This window comes from Triturus cristatus, chromosome 1_1 (genome assembly GCF_964204655.1).
Source record: "Triturus cristatus chromosome 1_1, aTriCri1.1, whole genome shotgun sequence".
NCBI classification, from domain to species: Eukaryota; Metazoa; Chordata; class Amphibia; order Caudata; family Salamandridae; genus Triturus; species Triturus cristatus.
In genome coordinates this window covers 1,292,010,164-1,292,028,799 of record NC_140579.1, presented here as the reverse complement: position 1 = coordinate 1,292,028,799, position 18,636 = coordinate 1,292,010,164, and the positions used below count along the sequence as shown (strand labels likewise).

At 49.4% G+C, this 18,636-nt stretch overlaps 1 protein-coding gene across 5 annotated transcripts in view; it reads right to left on the bottom strand.

Annotated features, from left to right (window-relative positions):
- LOC146871983 (bystin-like) overlaps positions 1-16,058 on the bottom strand; it is a 552,899-nt gene extending 536,841 nt beyond the window's left edge. For 2 of the 5 annotated variants that reach the window (XR_014981295.1, XR_014981298.1), the window contains exons 1-3: positions 10,401-16,058; positions 5,432-5,588; positions 2,499-2,601 (exon numbers count right to left, since the gene is read on the bottom strand). Coding sequence is in view for 2 of the 5 variants with exons in the window: in XM_085652871.1 (XP_085508997.1) it covers positions 5,432-5,588; positions 10,401-10,446 (203 nt within the window). In the remaining 3 variants the exon portion in view is untranslated. The remainder of the gene's footprint in view (positions 1-2,498; positions 2,602-5,431; positions 5,589-10,400) is intronic. The other 3 variants (XR_014981296.1, XM_085652871.1, XM_085652878.1) reach the window with 3 other exon arrangements.
- Positions 16,059-18,636: the final 2,578 nt, after the last annotated feature.

Here is an 18,636-nt window from a genome sequence, read left to right as displayed (position 1 = left end):
GTCCGTCATGCCAGGTCACTGGTGAAGCACCCCGACCTGCTCCTGTCATCGTGGAACCTCGGCCGAGGATCCCGTGGTCCCAAGTGAGTATAGACTTTGGCAGCCTCCAAGACGGACGCCATACCCTGGTAGCCATCAATGACCACTCCAAATATCCTGAAGTGGAAATACTGTCGGCCCTCAGCGCCAGTGAAGTCATTCCAAAAATCGAGAAGATCATGGCTGCCCATGGACTGGTGAAAGAAATAAGAACTGACAATGGATCACCCTTCCAAAGTCAAGAATTTGCCTCATACATACAAGAGTTGGGCATAAGTCACCGCCGAATTACTCCCCGGTGGCCGCAGGCGAATGGGGAAGCTGAAAGGTTCATGAGAACACTTAACAAGGTAATTCGAATTGCACATGACAAAGCCCAATCAGTAGAGTTGGCTATATTTACTTTTCTGCGGAGTTATCGCCAGACGCCCCACACCACCACTGGGGTGGCCCCGGCACATCTACTAATGGGGAGAATAGTTACCGACTCCATCCCTCATCACCCGGAGTGGAGGCCGGAACTTCCTGAGGACAGCACCATTGATGCCAGGAGACGGAAAACCCATGCCCATGTCAGTGCACAGCGGAGAACCGTTGTGCCAGATATTATCCGAGGGGATATTGTACTGCTCAAGAACCGGGCCCAAGGAGGTAAATTCCGTCTGACTTTTGAAAGGGAGCCCTGGACGGTAGTGTCCGTCAAAGGAACTTGCATCACTGCAACCCGCGGAAGAGAGAAAATAACCCGAAATGTATCGCACTTTAAAAGGTATCATTCCCGACTAGCAGAGACATCTCCTGACCAGGAGAATGACAGTCTGAACGCCCGGCGAGTGGACAGCGCTGAAGCCGGTAGCTGAGAGATGGAACTTTCCTGGGAAGACGCGGGAGAATCTGACAGTACCTGGACACCTCCACTGGGAGAGATGTCTGATATGGTTGCGAGTCCGGGGCGACCGAGTCCCGAAGTGAGGCCTCCGGCCGAGGAGCATGACAGGGATACCGGGAGCTCACAAGGCCGGGGAGCATCGCAGTACAGTCTGCGGAACAATCCGGAGCCCTCCTGCCGTCTTAAGGACTACCTCACGTAAGAATGTTCTATTTTGTTATTTGGGAATGTTGAAATGTCAAAATATAAGTGGACATTGGGTAGGTAGTCCTATGCCAGAAGTATAGCAGCTAAAGTTGTTTTTTTTGTTAGTTGGGGAGGAATGTAGTGTCGTGACAGTGACGCGATACGCACCATGCGTACGCGTCCAGTCACGTGGTTGGAATCAATAAAGCCTGGGGACGTGTGTACGTAGGCCACTTGGGCTGCGGCCCGGACCCATTAATACCAACTATTGACTCCCGAGTTTTATGTCCCCCGCAGGCCCCGAGTCGCGACTACCCGGCGGTCGCCTTCCCGTACTACTGTAACGGGAGCCGGAGAACACCACAGCAAGGAAAAAACGAGCGCAAGCACGTGTGGTTGATTGTCAAGGGTTTATATAGAAGTCCCGAAGGGTGGGGTTCTTTGGCTGAAGAGGAAGGGAAACGTGGCGCACATGTCTTAACCGCTAAGCAGATTTGTGCAGCCTATGGAAATTAGTTCTTGTTTTGTCAACGTGAGCTTTTAAACACATGCAGCAAGACTCTTGTCAACGTGAGCTTTTAAACACATGCAGCCTGACTCTCATATAAGAAATAAGCACTGGCAAGTTCAATAATTATAACAAGACTGTAATGCTCATGATAGGGCAACATGAAAACATACATAAACAAGTATTATGATTCACTAAGCCTTTTGTACAGATAAGACTGCATATCAATAATAGAACAAAGGCAATCGTTAACAAATATTTCCACAATGATTACGAATACGTACTTATAACATAGTGTGAGGCTGAGCTATGTTTCTTGCACAAACCCTAAAAGGGGGAGCGGGCACGAATATGCACCGAAACAAACTTGGCTCTTGATTGTCTACCCAACCATGTCCACGTTTACAAAGAACAACAAGTGAGAGACTCCCAACAAACCTGGATATAAACTATATATGTTTAAGGCATTTTTAATAATATCTGCTGAAATCTCATCAGTACTGATGAAACATCAATACGTGTGTACATGTAAGGGAAAGATTAATTACGTAATTTCAGTAGCTCTCCAAACCAATATCTAGTAAATGTCTGTACCCCAGTTCACAAAAAAATAATGCTTCAAACTTGTGCCTAGTCTTTCTAAAAATACAACATACTGCCTATACTGCTTTTACCATTCTTCTACTGCATGTGTGTACTTTCGTACCCTGTATGCGATTGTATATTATTAGTACTGTTTCTCGGAGGGGAGATATTTTTGAAGGTGGCCAAGGTGCCAAGTTTATTAATAAGGGTGAAAAGAGTAGAAAGGAGATTTAGTCATAAGTGCCATTCAAGGGGAGGGGACAAGAACATATCAAGAACCATGGTCATTACCTAGAGTGCAGGACTGGGATAGAGCACTTGGTAAGGATGCTACCCACGATCACAGCCTCCCTCAGGGAACAGGTGCCCGACTCACATAAGGGGATCAAAATACCTGGAAAGGAAAAGAGTAACTCAGTGAGCTCTACTTGAAGTTTTAGAGTGTTCTAACAGTGGAAGAGTGGAAAAACTGGTAACATTCATTACAGTCTAACACAGACTAAAGATACCATGATCTATCCCTAGTGTTAACAAATGCGAGATCTATTGCACTTGAAATGCATTTGTCTCGCATTGGTTGGAGTTATTGGCATTATAAATGCCAATGTTTTTTTACCTAGCCATATTGTAGGGTGCAATACCTTATGTGGACAAAAGAGGTCCCTGGGGACCTCTTTTGGTCCCATACAGTACTGCACCCTGCAAAGTTGGAGATATTGCCATTGTAAATGCCATTTTTTAAGCCATGTGGTGCAGTACCATATGCAGCCAAAAGAGGTCCTGGGACTTCCTTTGGCCACAAATGGTACTGCACCCTGCAGAACATATGGCAAATCAAGCCTACCCATTATGCATTGCATGCAAAACTGTACTACGAGTACATTCAAATAGCTATGTCCATATAGAGTATCCAATTAGTAGCTTTGAAATGTGGCAATTGAATTAATATATTAATTCCGGATTGGGTTGTACTCTATATGGAGCTGATGAGGGGAAATTCATATAAGGTCTTATATAAATGCAAGATGTGCTAATGAGTAAAGTAACCACTGCCAGCCTTGTCTAGGACCAAGCGTGTCCTGCCTGAAGCCCTTTAAGAAAATAGTGCTCTGAGGCTGTAATTAAAAACCTAGGGAGTAACAACAAATGTAACGCGGCTGTCCTCAAGAGAGGTTACAAGAAGAGACAAGGCGGTACTAAGGAGGGACTACTAAGACTATTGACCAATAGAAAGCCACAGTTTACAAAGGCCAGGGAAAGGAGCTAATTAAAAAGATGGGAGGAAAGTGGGCGGAGCTTTATGACCATATCCTGAATACAGAATGTTTTGAAGTGACAGCGCAAGTGCTGCCTAGACGAGACCTAAAAGGAGGGGGGGGGGGGGGGGGGAGTCTTTTTTAAAGCAGATGTGGGGAAGCAACAAGGTATGGGGGGGCTGAAGCAACACGAGGGGCTGGCAAACACGGAGGGCACAGAGAGAGAGCAAAGTGGAGCGAGAAGCACACATGTGAGAGGAACATGGAGAGTGGCAGGGAAGAAGTACAGGGGGGACAGCTGGAAAACTTGCAGTCTCATGGACTGCATAAACAAAAAGAAAAAAGTAGTTCATGAAAAGCGAGCAGTGAAGGCCAAGTAATGTTTTCATACTCCAGGGGAGGTGCAAACAAAAGACGAAGGAAAGCCCACAGAAACTGACTAATAAGCAGCAAATAAATGAGCGACACTAATAACAGCCAATGGTAATCAATACTAGGTTCTAATCCCACTGTAAGCTAACAATATGTCTTGACAGCGCATGCAAGGTCTAGTAGACAACACTTAATAAGTGAGTCGAAGGCATTCAAAACTTCCCCAGGAAGTAATATAGAGGGCCATAAGAGAAAGTTAGAGGCTCTCAACAAGATTCTGCATAAACTGGTTTCAGTAGAAAAAGCAATTGTGACAGTGGACCCTACGATTCCCTGCCTGGTAGCAGGTGGGGAAACACTGACTTAGTTCAGGTTGTAGCAGCATAATCCTTCCTTTGTGAAGTTGTTCATGAAAACCCGAGGCGCCAGGTATGGAGCAAAGGTAAAAGTGCGAAGGCACAACGAGAATGGTCTGCAACAGTAATCGAGAATTTTGGACCCATAGGGTCACTCACCAGAGTTAAATGCTTAACGGCGTTTAGCTTAATATTTTGTGATGCAGTGTCATTGATTTTAACGGGGAAGGACAGGGATTTCTTCCTCAATTTTAATCGGTTTACTGTGCTCTTTAATGAAAAAATATTTAAATATAAAAGGAAATTCAAGCATCCAATTCCCACCTTATGTACTGAACCCCTTACCATCCCCCAGAACTAGTGCAACATCCTTTAGACGTATTGCATACTTTACTATTTCATTTAAACTTTTTGTTGGTCATTTTCTGTTTCACACCTCAGTCGATTTTATTTTTTTACTAGCCGACAACGACAAAGTATCTCCCCCTCAGTTGTCTGCTGAGTTCCAGTGAGACTATGCTGACCCACACAATTGTCCATATGTAGGATAGGGTCTCATGTCTTTGGACCGGATACAAGGAATCACTTTGTTCACCTTGTTCCTGGTTGTTATTCATTTTTTTTTTTTTTTTTTTTTGCGGTAACACATTTCAGTAAGTTTGTGGCCAACCACTGGTGAACTATAGTGAGAATTGTTGCCAGATCAAAGAGGGCATGTACAAAGGCCATTTCAGAGCGATCTGACTGCTGGAGTTTAAAAACAAGCTGTGTATCATCAGCATACATGTAGAAATGTGTGTCCATAGCCTGTGAGAGTTACACTCTGAGGACCAAATAGTTGTTAAAAAGTAACAGACAATACTGATCCCTGTGGTAACCCAAAAGATGATAACTTGGACTGAAGCTTAAAGGGTGGAAGGAAAATGGTTTGTGTACAGCATGTCAGAAATGGCTCAAACCAGCATGCTGACAACCAGTCACAGCACAGATGTTTCTTGTACTCTGGAGAGCAGGATGGCATTGTCAGAAGTATTGAACGCTGCTGACAGGCCTTGTGGTCTTAAGGCTCCCCTTTCCTGTTGGCAACACTATGTCTAAGGTCATCCGAAATTTTTGGGGATCTGAGGTGGAAATCACAGGTTTCTTTAGAATGGTCCTCTTTAGAAAACAATGTGTAGAATATGGAAGTGTACTGGCTTGATATGGAGCACTACACACAAATAAATATTTTACTCTTTACCTGATCGGTGGATTCTTGTTCATGAACATCTCAATGGCCGCCTCATCTTCAGGGTTTACCTGCAGGTCCTCGCAGTAATCCCCCTGATCCATATTTGCTGCTTTATCCAGAGAAGGCCACTCATCATCTGAGTCAGAATCTTCTTTCGCCCCAGTACCTGAAACATGAGCCAAGGATTAATGTAGCAAAGTCAGGGATTATGGATCATGGAGATGGGGTGCTATAGGAAGGTACCGACGGTCTTGGGTTGATATCTAATGCGGGTCATATTGTGGTCACTAAATATCAGGGGGGGCTTAAGCCACTGAGATTACAGACTCTCTGCCAACATCTCACCAGTCTTCAGCCAGCTTAGAGCCAGCCCAAAGACCGGTCCATGTACAGTAAGGAGCCCGGTACTGCTGCTGGGAAAAGGGGCACATACAGCAGCAAAGTACAGCAGTTGGAATTCTAGGATTTTTTTTCCAAGCAACACTCACTACATTTTTCTAGGACATACATGCGAGAAGAGGATGGCCCCATTACTGAAAATTTAAATAGAGAGACAGGAAGACTAGACATTTCCAGACCAGGAATTATACAGCAAACTGTGCATGGGGACCCCATAGAGAAGCCCAGCTCAGATATGCAATGTTGAAGTTAGGTTGGTCATGATGTACGAGGTAACTAACCCATTGCTTCCCTTTTCCCAGTTCACCAGTCACTGCTCCACATCTACTTTTCCAAACCACAGGTTGGATAGTAGACAAAGGTAACAGGCACCATGGGTCGGCAGATTACAATTGTGGATTGTGGGATAGGGCACTGACAGCTGCACAAAGGTAAAGAATGTGGTACATGATGGATGATTATAGGATGGGTAGGAACACATGACAAGGCAAATGGGGCTAAGAGTGGGATGGGTAAAGCAAGTTCTGGGTGTGAACAGGAGAGAAATAAGGTAAGAAGGGACAGAAGCGAAGTGTATGAATGGTAGAGGAGATTGACGCAAGCATTGATAGCGACAGAGAAAAGGGTATACTATAAGCAGGGGAGCCGAAGAGGGCAATAGAAATGGAGGGGAAAGTAGTGGCAGCGCATGAATGGGAGGTGAGATATGGGATAAGGGAGGGCAGGAGAATGGAAGACCGTGATCTTCTTTTCTCCTGCCCTCCCTTATCCCATATCTCACCTCCCATTCATGCGCTGCCAATTCACTTCTTTTGCAGGGGTGAAGAATGAGGAGGGGGGTATGGGGTAGAGAAGGGTGGATGTGCAATGACGAGAAATGGGAAGTAGTAGGTAAGGAATGGGATAAGAAAACAGAGGAAAAGTAGGTTGTGATTGAAAGAGGGAGACTCAGTAAAGGAGGGCTAAGGGAAGGAAGAGTCACGTATAAACAGGCAATGCAAGGAAAGGAAGAAAGTCAAGCACCAAGACATCCGACTGCTGTATGTAAGAAGCCTAGGATACACTTGAACTTTTTCAGTCAGTTAAGATTATTTTTGTTCAGAACTGTGTAACTTGCAGGTTTCAAGCTGCAGCACAATACGGTAACATAGGGTTCTGAGCACTTCTGCCAAAGCTGTGTGTAATTTGAAGAACACAATATCTAACACTAGTAATATGGTCAGGTGGGTTAATGCTCTTGTAGCAGAAATAAGCTAGTAACTTGCAGGCTGCACTTTACAATGGCGATATGATTCCTACTCATGTTGATGTACCTGCTGTAGATAGAGAGCGTAGCTAATAAATATACGAATGCTGCAAGTCATTGACCGCTTTACAGTAAAGTAGCTCCAGTTGCTTCCCGCAAGATCTGCTTTATCCTGCCAGCAACATTCTTCAATCCATGTAGGACAGCTTGGGGGGTTGTAAATGAATGTGCCTGCTGGAGGCCATAAGTTTCCATCTCAATAAAAGAGCTTACATATCTTCTCCAGGGCGCAGTCTCTCACTAAATTTCCTTGAGGGACAGAAAGTTTGGAAAAAAAAGGATCTAAAAAGTTTTAGTTATTTTTCTTTAGATCTTTGAGGGACAGTTAAGCGTTCTGCTGAAACAGCTTTCCACATGGTCTCCCAACCCGCTCCGACAGAATGCATCCTTATGCCACAACACCACTCCACTGGAGTAGCTAAGAAGAGGGATTTAAAGCAGTGAGTCTTCTCAGGTCTAATTTTAGTCAAATCAAACAGGTCTGGGTTAACACCAGATCTAATTCTTTTAAAACTGGTCCTTACAGGGCCCTGTGTTAATACCCTTAACTGAACAGGCAAAATATTGATCAATTTCTCTAAAGTGACTAAATGCCTTAATGTTACCCATGTTAGATATGCAGTCCTCATTTAAATTTCAAGTTATACTTCATCTTGCATTCCCTAAAAAGTATTTGTTTTTCCAGATGCATCTCTTTGGGCTTTTCCATGCAATTGTAAAGTGCTTACTGTGAACCGAACCACCACTAGATGTCTGGGCAAGTTCAAGTAGGTTGGTAAGACAGTTCAAGTAGGTGAGTGTTTGTGAAAGACAAGGACAGACTCGAGTTTAGGCCCAAGGCAGTGTTATTTTCTCATAGTGCTAGCCAGTGGGTCATAAAGAGGTTCAGATTACATGCAAATCCAATTCGTGACGTCTCTGCAGAGCGCCCCAGGCGATGACAATCAACACAGCTGCTAAAATATGGACAGTGACAAAGGAAAAGAAAATGCAATGTTTGCAGGTGAAGGTGTGGGTTTTAGAACTGGGGGTAATTAAGAAGAGCTAACAATACAAGCATTGGAAAACCAACAGGTCTCAGCCATGTCAATGTGAATGTATTTTAGCCATGTTGTCTAGCAGCACATCTGCTGTTCAACGTGGCTGAAAGCCAGAATCACAGGATGTTGAGCTAACCCAGAGTCCCTTCGCCCCCCATGTTGAGATGATTGTCTCGCCCCTCCTAACACAAACAAGCATTTACATTTTTTTTTTAAATGTCCTTTGTAAAAAACAAAGAAAATGCTCTAATGCAAAATGGCAATAGCTAACTTTTTTGTAACTGCAAAATCTATTGCATTGCATTTGCACTAGTGTGAGTTATCGGTATTGTAAATGGTACTGGTCCTTTCACTAAGAGGAAGGGTACACAAGCATTTGCAATGCAATAGGTTTCGTACTTGCGAGATTTTGAGCTATTGGCATTGTAAATGACAATGTCTTTTAATAATTTGTTTTAAAAACCTGCAATAATAAAAGACATTCTCATTTACAATACTAATATGTTAATGTTTTGAAAATGCGAGACCTATTGCTATGCCAATGCTTGTTTTCCAATGTTCAGGGGGACAGGACTGTATAATATTCATTGTCGAATTGCTAGATGTACAGGATTTGTATGCCTAGATGTGTGGCGTGCCAGACGCCATCAAGCACTGTGGGCAGTGCATGCGCCATGGACTGATGATTAGTAAACATCTGGCACAGCTATCGCAATGTTTCACTATTGCCTCAACTTTGCACGTCCAGCACGACAGGCACCTGATGGTTTCCACATTTGTCCCTCGAAGAACCAAGAAACCGGTGGGGTGTGTGTCTGTGTGTGCGGAGCTGTGTGCTGTGATTCAGGTCCGAGGTGGGGTGTGTGTCTGTGTGTGCAGAGCTGTGCGCTGTGATTCAGGTCTACGGTGGGGAGTAACGTAGCAAGTGCCATGGGCCATTTTGCAAGCAAGAAAATAGCCTTTGTGGCTGCTGTTGGGACAGTAAAATACAGCATTGGCAAAGTTCAATGGGCCCCACGAACTTCTGGGCCCTGTGCAACTGTAGCTGCTGCGCCCCTGGGAAAACCCCTGCAGCGCACTTTGCACCACCCCCTTGGAGCCCAAGGGAACACTCTCCTGTGCAATTAGCGTGGCTGTTATGAAATGCCCAAAAATAGTGGCGACGGGCACCCTTTGTGACCTCGGTGCCAGCAATAGCCATGGTGAAAGTGTAACAACAGAGCTGCCAGCCATCCTCTACTCTGCACTATCCCGTCCATACTTATGGGCTCAGCAGGGCACAGCATAGCAGTAGATGTGACAGCTAGTCCTAGGCTAATCAGGGTGACGTACAGCATCAGTGCCTAGAGTCTCCATCCCTAACCTGTCCCACTATAGGCTAGAGCAGCGGGGCCCAGGGGAACCCATCTCCGGTGCCAGTCACAGGCGCAGCAGGAGGCAGCACAGAGCTACTCCTACTAAAATAGCGCATGTCAGAGGCTTCACAGGGGTACAAGCATACAGTAGCAGAGCCTGGACCCCCATTGTATATGTTCACTCATAGGCTGAGCAGGACGCAGTACGGCAAAGGAGCGGAGATCCCCCTTTCCGTGCCAGTCTCTGCCCAGCATAATGCGTAACCGTGCAGCCCATGTGCCAGTCTCAGCCCTGGCACTTCCTCACAAGGACGCACAATTATTCAGCTGCAGTTTAGGGTCCATTCACTGTCCGGAAAAGAGTGTCAAAGCAAAATAAAGTGTGGCTGGCAATCGGGCGAAGCAGTGCAACAATCGGACAGCAATGGCAACTTGTATACAACCTCAACAGTTACCCTGGAAAAGTCAAAATCTGTACAGAAACCCAATCAAAACAAACACAGAATGTGCTGAAACCCCCACACACCACCTTGCGGTTTTACGTCAGAAAGAATTGTGTGGGTTGAAGACAGCAATTCAAACACCATGGGATAAGACAAACACAAATGCACATATCAATTACAAATCAATATATTGTTCCAAAACAGGGGGACATGGGCATTGGAAATAAATGCATAGGTCAGGGCAGCAACCGGGGCAGCATGACGTATCATACCAAAGACGCACAACCTGAAGCTGGCACTAAATTCATGAAATAGTGCTGTGTGGGGGCGCGCGGCTGGACAGCGATCCGGGCAGCGTGACGCAGTGCAACCCGTGTGCAAACACTGTAGACCTTTTCTGGGAATGAGAGGAAGCACGCGGACATAACTGCTTACCTGCTCTGTGGAGAAACATGGTCAGGACGGCGGGGAGTTGACGCATCCAGCAACCACAACATTGTAATCCCAGAGTGGAATGAGCGACGCCGAAGGAAGCAGGGGGCTGGGCAGGAGCCAGAGTTGATAACGTTTACAGGCAGGGAGCGGGGCCCAGACCAGCAGCAAGCCAGAGAGAGCAGCAGCAGCGGCAGCCCCAGCAGGCTGAGCTTTACACCCCCTCCCCGCCCCCTCTCCCGGCTTCTCCTTTCGCTTTGTTGTGTGCCTCACTAGCTGCTCCTCTCAGGCTCCGGGATGTTGAACATGTGTTCGGGGAGGGCCGCTGGCGAGGGAGGTGGCACTTTCCACAGTGGGGAGGGCCGCTGCTGCCCGGTCTCTGTGTGCGATTCTGCAAAGCGGGGCCTATTAGTTCCCCCAGCCCTAAAGAAACTGCTCAGGATCGGCTGTCAAATCCAGCCCAGCTGCTGCAATCATAATCAGTCTCAACTGAATGGCTGACAAATCTATGCCTGCAGCAGCCTGGGTTAGGATAGTGTAGTGTCCGTGCATTGGACACGTTCTAGTGTTCTAACCTGTTGTCATACACTGTACACCCACCCACCACCGACGTCACTGTGTCAGGTGACGCGGGTAATAAAAGTGCCGAGCGCACGTGCTCGTGGCCATTACCCACTACCCCAACTAAGTGTCTGCGTCAATCATTATACCCAGCATGGGGGCCTAGGGCCCAACATTACATTGGCGACGAGGGAGTCCTATCCCACGTGTGCGGAGGTTTCACTTCCCTGGGTCCTGGTGGGGGAAGTGCACAGCCGAGGAAGACGGTGACCGGGAGCCTACCCCGCACCGCCGTGATGTCCTGCGGGCGAGCAACGTGCCCCAGGGGGGAGAAGAGGAAGTCGGGTGCCCACCCCGACTCCGTCGCGCTGGTCGATGTGACCCTGGCGGAGGGAAGCGCCCCAAGACAAGCGGACCGATCGGAGCCCACCCGCGTCGGCCGCCACGCTGTGATTCAGCAGGAGGAGGTCGGGTGCCCACCCCGACCCCGTCGACCCTGCCGCTGTGCCCGGAGGTGCCCTGAAGGAAGGCAAGCCGAGCGGAGCCCACCCGCATCGACCTCGACCCCGCAAGAGGCGTGAACTACGCGGTGCCCACCCGCGGAAAGGAGGAGGCCCGCCGGCCAAAAGGTGAGCCCCGCGACGGGGAACACGATGAGGTGACCCGGCGTGATCAGAAGACAGTGGGAGCCCACCCCGTTCTTCCTCCCGGTGAGCAGAAGTGAGCGGCACCGGCAAATCCCCCCCGCGCGGTCCGTGAAGCTAAGGGACCTGACACAGGGCGGTAGAAACCGAAAGTAAAAGCGGGGCCCACCCCGCCCCACGACGAAGACAATCGGCGCCTGTCTCTCCCCCACCCCGCGCAGCGTGTGAAGTATGAGTCTGCGAGGTAGAGTGGAGGAGAACAGAGACAGCGTCTGGGCAGCGGATGACAGGGGCAGCGAATGTAAAAGTGCCCCGAGCAGCGGAAAGCAAAGTTGCGGCGAGGCTCGCACCGATCCTAGAGCTGCTAGCGCCTGGCTGAACACGGCGCGAGTAATGTCATCCCAGGCGGACCTCAATGATGGGCTGCCAGGCGCATATAACTAACGCGGAGCCCACCCGCAGTCGCAGCAACACGAGCCCCCAACAGTACTAGAAACACACATGGTGCGAAACGAGCCCCAGGCGGCCGTCCACCACGGGGGTAAAGTGCAGGAAGGTGGCCTGTACGAAAATAAACACAAGGAGAGTGCTTACCGGGTGCGGAGTGCTGGCGCAGCGGCATCAGGGGGAAAGAGGAGCAGCCAGGCTCGTGGTAAAGTCCCGCTGGCCCTCACAGCAGTGCAGCAAAAGAAATCACCGAGAGAAATAGCAGGCAGGCAAAGCTGACGGTGCTATGCACTTCACTGCCATCTGGTGGCCAAAGGGCGGTACTACACCCACTAAATGGAATACTGTGCAACCTGCAAGGGAATCGTCAAAGACTGCCAGGGCAGAATGAAAATGCCTAGGGCGAAGTAGGTCCAGGAAGTCAACTGCAAAAGTGACAAGAGTATCGCTGTGGATGCCAGGGGAAATGCACAATAGCTTTGAGGCATCCAGCTGATTCTGAGGAAAGAGTGACTACGGCGCCAAGAGGGTGCACAGCTCCAGGTCGCTGAAGTACACAAGAGCTTGTGTGTGAGTCACGCCCGTCGGAAGGACACAAGGCGGTGGCACCTAGATCATGCACGCAGAGAGGCAGCACCAGGCTGCTTACAAGAAGCAAAGTGGACAGACTGAGCAACTGCCTACGCTGAGGTGGCGAACACCAGGTGCGCATACGAGGAATCCTCCAGGAAAGAACCCGCTGCCAAAGTTGCGTGAAGTGCGGTGACGCCTACTGGCCAGGGGTAGTCGCTGCAAGAGTGAAGACACCAGAGTGCACCAGCCTCGGGTGGCAAGGTTTGAAGAGAGTCATCCAGTCAGCAAGTCTCAAAAGAGGATCAGAAGGAAGTGCGCAGCACGTGCATCCAGGGAAACAACCAAAAGGCGCAGTCTGAAGTGCTGCCACGGTTAGAGAAGGAAAGGAGTGGGTGCACGACAACCAGAGATCACACGGCGCAAGGAGCAACGCTACACTGAAGAGGTACCACGACGGTATGAAGAGAAGCACGCACCAGCGCTCGACAAGTCCGTGAACACAGGTAGTCACACGACGTGACGCACCTCGTGAAGCCGACCAGCCAAATGGTCGCACCACAAAGGCCAAGCCGACCAGCCAAATGGTTGCACCACAAAGCCAACCCGTCAGGGGTTGCGGAAGGAGGTGACCGACGCACGGGTCAGTGAAACTACGGAACAAGAGGTCTGACGAAAAGACCGAAGGTATCCTGCCAGAGATCGGCAGAATGGACCATCAAGTGGTCCGAGAAGTTCAAGAACGAAGAGGACCAAGAGTATGGCCCCACGAACTTCAACAACCAAAGTAGCTGGTGAAAAGGAGAAGACGAAGAGAAGGTCACGACCCTTACTCGGAATGCTGAGGAAGATGGAGAGAGTGTCCTCGGACGAGGACAAGACCAGGGGGAACACGTGCAGAGTGCGCGCGCTGCATGGAGAAGCCTGGCCAGACCAAAAGGAGAACAGAAACAGTCCAGAGTAGGTCGTGAAGCGAAGGGATGAAGATATCAGAGTGGCATGTCCACCACTACAAGAAATGAAGATATCAGAGGGGCACGTCCGCCACTACAAGAAGAAAGAAGATATCAGAGTGGCACGTCCGCCACTACAAGAAGAAAGAAGATATCGGAGTGGCACGTTTGCCACTACAAGAAAAGAGGAAGAATGAGATCTGAGTGGCACATTTGCCACTACAAGAAAAGAAGAAGGAAATAGATCCGTGGCACGTTGGCCACTGTTAAGAGTGGGAGGAGAAGTCAGAGTGACTCGACACCCTCACGGAGATTAGAACCAAGGAAAGAGAGAGGAGTGTGGCAAGACTACTCACACCTCGAAGATAAGGAAGGCGACAAGTGCCAGAACATGGAGAGCAAGTCCTGAGAACACCCGTGGCACGGAGAGAAGACCATCTGCTTGACGATGCGTTCAACACACCTGGGATCTGCAGAGGTGAGCAGGCCGGACCGTTCGGAACATCCACCTTTGGGGTCACACGGACACTGGACAACGCCAGCCGTGGTGACTCAGGGGCAAAGGCCTCAGGGATGCCAGTGAGAGAGCATCCCCGCGACGAGAGATGGTCATCAGCCGCCCTTCAGCAAAGGTCCCAGGAGGATGAAGACATCGCGCGCGAAGACAGGAGCAAACAGCTACCCTCCAGGTCTGACTGCGGAATCTGAGGTGAGACTTGTCGTCTCCTCCGCACCCGCACTTATCGGCATGGGAGTAACACGATACAGGACACTCAACCCAGGACAGATCTGATGAAGAGGGCCTCAGGGATATCCCGTGGCAGGGGAACACCTGCGAGAGGGACATCATGGTGAGAGGGGTGTCTTGCAAACAATCCGTCTTTTGCCAAAACAGAACACATGCCACAGATGATGAAGAAGAGGACAGGACTGAAAGATGAACGGCAACGTCTAGCGGTGAACCACAAGAACTCAGACTGCGTTTGTCGCCACGGAAGTAAGGTGTAGGAAAGACTGTGAGGACAACTTCAAGGCAGAGTCGTCAATAGACTGGATCCATCGAGCACCCATGGCTGGTGCCACAGTAAACTGGTGGTCTCCGCGACAGGAAGAAGATCGTCTGTGACCCCAAGCAGCGGAGGCGTAAGAGACTCTACAGAAGTTTGGTCACTGTATCAAATCTGTGTAGATCTTTCTTTCTCCCACAGGTTGAATTTTGACTTTGGGTTTTTGTCATTAAAAATTGGGAGGGATGTAGTGTCCGTGCATTGGACACGTTCTAGTGTTCTAACCTGTTGTCATACACTGTACACCCACCCACCACCGGCGTCACTGTGTCAGGTGACGCGGGTAATAAAAGGGCCGAGTGCTCGTGGCCATTACCCACTACCCCAACTAAGTGTCTGCGTCAATCATTATACCCAGCATGGGGGCCTAGGGCCCAACATTACAGGATAGCCAGTGCGAGGAGAGGGAGGTGGGGTGGAGAGAGCAGGGCAGGCTGAGCAACTCCATTGTCTGCCGTGAGCCGGGGTGAAAAGGAGAAAGGGCTGTAACGAAAAAGCATCCTTTTCAATAGGAAGCCAGCGTTTAGAATAAACGCTGATGCGACTCAATGGAAATGATGGGTGGGGCTTCAAGTCCCCTTCTGAAATCTCCTCATAGACAACATGTCTAGCAGAGCGAGCAGCGCATGCGCGCTTCAATGCTAGGCGAGACCTAAAAAGCTCTATGACATGGCCTGCGCTGGCTGCATCATAACACTTTTTTCAGTGACTGTGAGCCATGCTGAACAGTAGGTGTTCTGCTTAAAACATGCCTAAAAGACATTCACATTGACAAGATCAGTCACTCGGGCATTGCCGAGATCTATTGGCTTTGCCAGTGCTTGTTCAGTGTTGACAGGGTCTTGCTGAACAAATGTGGAAGTGATAGTGAGAAACAGTTGAGGGGCTTTGAAATGAATCGAGTATGTGGCGTAACAGCCAGAGTTACCGAAAGGGGAACCAGGTTAGAATCTCACGGTTGGCTGAACAATTTGATTCTGGGCAAATCACTTACGCTTCCCCCGCCTACGAAAAGGAATGTCAGTGTAATGTAACTGGTGAGCACTGAAAGCGCTCCAATACAGTCGGCTGGTGTTAGTACTATGGCAATATGGAGGACAGAACAAGTGCTCCAATACTATCGGATCGTCCACACAAAAAAAGCAGCAACATGAAAAGTAGTGGGAGGGCAGGTCAAGCAGGAGGGTATGGGGAGATAGGCAAGCAACAATGGGAAAAACATGTAGTGGCAAAATAGTGTAAGGAGACATGTATTAGGTCCATGAACTATGAGAGGGCCAAACACAAGAAGAGGGCATGATGCCTGCATGAAGAATGGCTTCAAGGAAACAAGAGCGAGACTGAAGTTTACCAATGGTAGGAGATGGGCAGCCTGTAAGCCCATAGATAGAACACATGTCTCATGAGCTGTCTAGCCGAGACCTAAAAAAAAGAAGTCTACAGTGAAAAGACAATGATGACAGCTGTGAAACAGCGTGAGAGACTAGAAAGAAAAGTTGCGAGACCATGAGGAAGGAACTTCAAAGCCCACTAGTCCAATGCAGAGAACTTATTTTTAATTCAGTTTTGTATTTTCAAAACTGAAACATTTTCACTTCCAATTTAAAAGTCATGGTTACGCGCTTCTTTGCTAGAAACAAGCATTAGCAAAACCAATGTTTATTTTTGTTTTTTTAGAGGCATGGTATTTTTTGGTTTATACGTTTGAATGCAATAATAGAAAACTCACAGAGAGATACCCAAATGGTGCTCAGGGTACAAATTGACAGAGCCAAAGGATTATAGTTTACATACTTTAGGTGACACCCCTCCGACAGGATTCCTAGCTTCTTTGACCACACCTTTTAAGAGACCCCAACGTCCCCTTCTTCTTTTGTTCACAGCGCAAACTCAACCTAAGATACTTGTACACTTTACATGACCACCAGTTACATTACACAATGTCACATTCGTTTATTAAACACTGGGAGATTAAGTGATTTGCCAAGACTCACAGGGTACTGACCCGGCGCCGAGATTCGAACCTCGTTCTCCAGTTCCAAAGCTGGCAGCTCTGGAGTAACGTCACATTCTCTTCCGCCTTAAAGCCCTTGCTAAGCAATTGCCACACTACAGCTGACTAGTAATGATGCACAACTACGCTCTCACAATGAAAGATTCCACGCACTGTAATAATTCTTAAAGAATGGGGATGCTCACTTGCAGAAAGAGAACAGGGGACGAGTTATCTCCGAATCACAATTCAGTACTCTGGCCCCTATCCTCCTCTAGTCTTCCTCCAAGGTAGAACTTTAATCTGCAACACACGTTCAGCTCTGCCATACCTCTTTAAGTCCTAATATCTTCTTATTACTTTCTACCCGACACATGTTCTGCCTTAAGTAGTAGTTCCCATCTCACTCAAAGTAATATACCAAGCACTGTGCTTCTTCTCGCAGGGGGCCTGTTACCGGGCCATGCTCCTCCTCTAGCTCTCTCTGCTGTGCCCTAGCCTGGCGCAGGATGCGTCCGTTCAGTTTGTCATCCACGTAGCTCTCCTCGGGACCAGAGGGCTGAGCCCTACGGCCGGCGCGCGCTTCACGCAGGGCTTCGGCCTGCAGTATCTGCTCGGCGAGGTCTAGGTATGGGCCGCGCACGGCGGCGCTAGCCCGTGAGCCTCCTCGACCCCGGTTACGGCCTTCCTTCGGTGTGATGTCGTGACACTGATGCGATACGCTGAGGCGTACGCGTCAGGTCACGTGATGTGTTGGAATAAAAGGGAGTCGCGCACGCACGTACGCCAGAACGGCTACGGCGGCGGACCATAACCACTACTACCTTGTCCCGGTGTCTCCTTTAAGATTTAGGCCCCGTGTCCCGGCGTAAGCACGGCGAGCGCTTGCCCCCTCAGGACATAACAAAAGTGGCGATGAGGGTGGGCGTGCCCTCGACATCGTGCGACGAGCGGGAGTGGCGGCCACGAGTTGCTCGTAGCTCGCGGTGCTCGTGCCCCTGCATGACGTCGCGGGACCCCGTGGCTGTCCCCGGTGTAGCGCTAGCGGGTGCCGGAGAGGCTGTTGCTGTGCCCCACGTGGTCGTGGCCCGGTGGAGGATCGGAGCGCCGGAGTGCGCCCCCGCGTGGTGACTGCCTGCCACGTGTCCCGCACATCGCGGTGAAGGCCCTGAGCGCTGGAAAACGCGCGCGTGGAGGACGGTGCATCTGCCCAGCTGCGAGGCCCGTGAGTACTTGGCCTGAAGTGCCTGAGGCCCTGGGAGGGGTTAAACAGCCTGTGTTGCCTGGAAGAGGGCTGTGTGACAGCCAGGGTAAGTCCCCTCATCGGCTACACTGCCAATAGAGCCTGGAAGGGAGCGTCTACGACCCCCAAGTCAGAAATTGTCGGCCTGCCACGTGGGAGGGGAGTGTTGCGGAGGAGACACACCCACATCACCACCAGGTCTCGCCTAGCGGAGGCAGCACACGCGCACCATGACGAACATTCCGCCAATCGAACCATTCACAGTAGAGGGGTCGCCATCAGCAGTAGCGGCCCGATGGAAGGATTGGGAAGACAGGCTACGCATCTTTTTTGAGGCCACTAAAGTCAATAGGGACCAAAAACGCGCGATGATTATTCACCTCGGGGTTAAGGACATCCATAATATTGTCAAGACGCTCGCTGAAGCTACCCCTAAAACTCACACGACGCTGATTGCCGCGCTAAATGAACACTTCGAGCCGATGGCGAACCGCAATTATGAGCGATTCATATTCCGACAGGCGTGCCAACTCCCAGAGGAATCGCTGGACAAGTTTCATGCCCGCCTCAAGAACTTAGCAGCCACCTGTGGTTTCCGAGACGAAACAGAAGAAATAAGAGGGCAAATAATTCAGGGGTGCGCGTCAGCCAAGTTGAGAGAGCGGATATTGGAGGAGTCTGGCAAACCGTTGGCAGAGATATTAACGATGGGTCGGGCCAAGGAGCTGTGAAAGGCGCGCGCCGCGCACATGGAAGCCGCT